We start from the raw sequence: 3547 nt of genomic DNA, 5'->3' as shown, positions 1-3547 counted from the left end.
TGAACATCAGTTCAAAGAAAAGTCAAATGAGTTGGAAATGGCGCAGCTTATCATACGCCAGTTGTCGGATAAGGCCAATGCAAACCAAGGCGGCAATCGTATAGAGACCTTGACGCAGACGCAATTTATGTACGAGCAACAGATTAGAGACTTACAAGTAAGTTCGAAGTAGAAGGCTATGGTGCAACAATTTACGTATGCCAAATAAAGGAATTTATGATGGTCACAAATATATTGGCAAAAACATAGCAAGTGCATATGCCAAGTTGGAAAAATTAACAATGCGTGAGTATAAAATGAATAGGTGTTCTTAATTATAAATATTACTTTACCTTTTCTTTTGCAGTGGCCAAAAAGAAGAGTATTTTTGATGATCGACCGCAAGAGATTCAAGAATTGACTTACATCATGGTGTATGCGTTACAATCTAAATTAGCCAGCATGGGCACCGACTTCAAACAGATACTAGAAGTGCGTATAGAAAATCTCAAACAACAAAAAGCGCGTCGGGATCAATTCGGGCAGTCACCAATTGCTGCTAGCACTGTTCGCTCGAGTACAGCGAAACTGGGCTCCTTGCTAATAACGAATATGTTTGTGACACGGCAAGATTTTAACANTGGGCTCCTTGCTAGTAACGAATATGTTTGTGACACGGCAAGATTTTAACAAGTTCAGAGGCGCGGTCTTAAAGTTGTGGGTTTTTAAATACACAAATATATAATATCCTATTCATATACATACATATAAATCACACCAATGTAATAATGAAATTAAGTCTTATATGCCACGTGAAACACGATAGCTTTTAGAAACAGTCACGTAGGGTTAGACACTAATTCTGCCAATAATAAAATTACCTCACTTAGTTTCCCCTTTTTTCAAAATTTTCTATAAAAAGTAGAGATGATCCTGTGTAATAACACGAGAACCGATTTATGTAATCACAAATATATAAAGAAAAGTTTAAAACTAAATAAAATAGAAATTGTTATGAGCAATAAGTACATGTGCTTGTTTATTAATAATTCAAATATTATGTTCAAACAAATTTAAGTGAAAGGTATGCAATTTCAAGAAAAAAGCAATTGCTTAGTTTTTATGCATACGGCTTAACATTTCCGGTAGGAAGCAAAAGGTCAGTATGTATAAATAAAAAGCTTTATCAGGGGAACGTGTTATATTTTCAAATANATTTCAAGAAAAAAGCAATTGCTTAGTTTTTATGCATACGGCTTAACATTTCCGGTAGGAAGCAAAAGGTCAGTATGTATAAATAAAAAGCTTTTTCAAATAGCAAATAAATAAAAAATACATCGTAATGAAATGTTGCCGTTTATTGCAAACAAAGAATACTAATTGCGTCAAATTTATTAAATCCATTACAGTTATGTTTGTTAACATTTTAACATGTAAAAACTAGGNTCCGGATTCAATTTATAGGTCTTTGCAAACAAAGAATACTAATTGCGTCAAATTTAGTAAATCCATTACAGTTATGTTTGTTAACATTTTAACATGTAAAAACTAGGGAGATGTTTTATATAAGCAAGGTGTTNTGGTGATTTATGCAACCTCACATGCGCGGTTTTGCATTTTGTTGATACGCGGTTTTGTACTTTAGACGACGATATTTACATTTCTTATTCATTATCACGACAGTCAAAAATTGATCTCTTTGTTAATTTTTTGCGGCCCTGAAAAGGGCCTTTTGTGTATATATGGTATTGTGTATGNCCTCAACCTCACATGCGCGGTTTTGCATTTTGTTGATACGCGGTTTTGTACTTTAGACGACGATATTTACATTTCTTATTCATTATCACGACAGTCAAAAATTGATCTCTTTGTTAATTTTTTGCGGCCCTGAAAAGGGCCTTTTGTGTATATATGGTATTGTGTATGTAGACCCAGATAAGCTTATATAACGCATTTGATCCCCTTGTAAATTCTTTGCGGCCCTGAAAAGGGCCCTTTATGTATACAAACACAGAGAAGCTAATGTTTGCTCCAGTAGATCGCTCACAATGGTTTTGTACACTTGCTGCTGGGCTTCCTTGTCAGGATCTGGTATTTCCGCAGCAGGCTTGAAAATTGTCGGCACAACGCATTAGGGTTAGCGGTCCGCGAATGGCGCGACCTTTATTTTCTGGATCGTGAATCGCAGTTGAATTTTTTTGTTGAAAAACTTCCAAATGGCGCTCATATTTCTACAAAATTACAGCAAAACGCAATCGTATCACTTTTATGAATTTTTTTAATATATAGAGTTCTTACATTTTCAAAAGTGTTATTCACAATTGTATAAAACTAAATTTCTAGATATGCGAAACAAGAACAAAATTTTAACAATTGTCGTTAAACAATGTAACTTCACAACAAATACAACACCTTGTGACCCTTTTTGGCATTTTTGGCTGAAGGCTGGAGCCGAAGCCAGGCCGAACCGTCAGGCGGACTCTAGCATGGGCGTAGCCAGAATGAAATTTTGACACAAATACAAAAATAAAAAAATTTCAAAACCAATAACTTACTAAAANCGAAACAAGAACAAAATTTTAACAATTGTCGTTAAACAATGTAACTTCACAACAAATACAACACCTTGTGACCCTTGCATTTTTGGCTGAAGGCTGAAGCCGAAGCCAGGCCGAACCGTCAGGCGGACTATAGCATGGGCGTAGCCAGAATGAAATTTTGACACAAATACAAAAATAAAAAAATTTCAAAACCAATAACTTACTAAAAAATTGTTTATTATAGCTTAAAATTATTGTAACCAATAGAGGTTGTACAAAAACACATAAACAGAAGTTCACAAAAGTTGATATAAAACTATTCGTCGATTTAAACACATAGTTAACATTTTACTGCGTATGTTTAGTTTACAAGGAGGAAGTATCGAAAGCTTAACCCCGTCAGTGTGAGACTTTAACCCAAACTAAACTTCCTACCGTCATGTACCATTCATCTCCCGGTACCACCGTCAAGGATTTCGTCGGGACTATACACTGTGTGACTGATAAGGTTATAGGTATATTCTCTTCTTCTTCTTCTTATTTGGAGCTGTAACCGCCAAAGCGATTTTGGCCGAGTTCAACAAAGCACGCCTGTCGTTTCTTTTCTGTGCCAACTGACGCCAATTGAAACAAGTGAAAACAAGAATATTTTCAGAGCTGGAGCGTCGGTGTCCATTCGAACGGCATATTCATGCTAGTGGAGCCGCTGTATTCTAATCCGCTGCACTATATCCATNACGCCAATTGAAACAAGTGAAAACAATAATATTTTCAGAGCTGGAGCGTCGGTGTCCATTCGAACGGCATATTCATGCTAGTGGAGCCGCTGTATTCTAATCCGCTGCACTATATCCATGTTGTTGTAAAGCTCATACAGCTCATCGTTCCATCGTCTGCGGTACTCGCCGTCGCCAACGCGTAAAGGCGCGTAAATCTTCCGCAAAGACTTTCTCTCGAATACTCCAAGAGCCGCCTATCGGATGTTGTCATTGTCCATGCTTCTGCGCCATATACCAGCATGGGCATGA

At 36.6% G+C, this 3547-nt stretch overlaps 1 protein-coding gene across 1 annotated transcript; it reads left to right on the top strand.

The window, feature by feature from the left end:
• Window positions 1–213: 213 nt before the first annotated feature.
• Window positions 214–669, top strand: LOC108372914 (syntaxin-5-like). The gene is made up of 2 exons (XM_017628724.1): window positions 214–285; window positions 347–669. Exons 1-2 carry the CDS (start codon window positions 282–284, stop codon window positions 667–669), a joined length of 327 nt encoding a protein of 108 aa, XP_017484213.1. The 5' UTR covers window positions 214–281.
• Window positions 670–3547: the final 2878 nt, after the last annotated feature.

This window comes from Rhagoletis zephyria, unplaced genomic scaffold (assembly GCF_001687245.7).
Source record: "Rhagoletis zephyria isolate East Lansing unplaced genomic scaffold, Rhagoletis_zephyria_1.1 Rzeph_scaffold_06158, whole genome shotgun sequence".
NCBI lineage: Eukaryota > Metazoa > Arthropoda > Insecta > Diptera > Tephritidae > Rhagoletis > Rhagoletis zephyria.
This window is presented reverse-complemented; position numbering and strand designations above follow the sequence as displayed.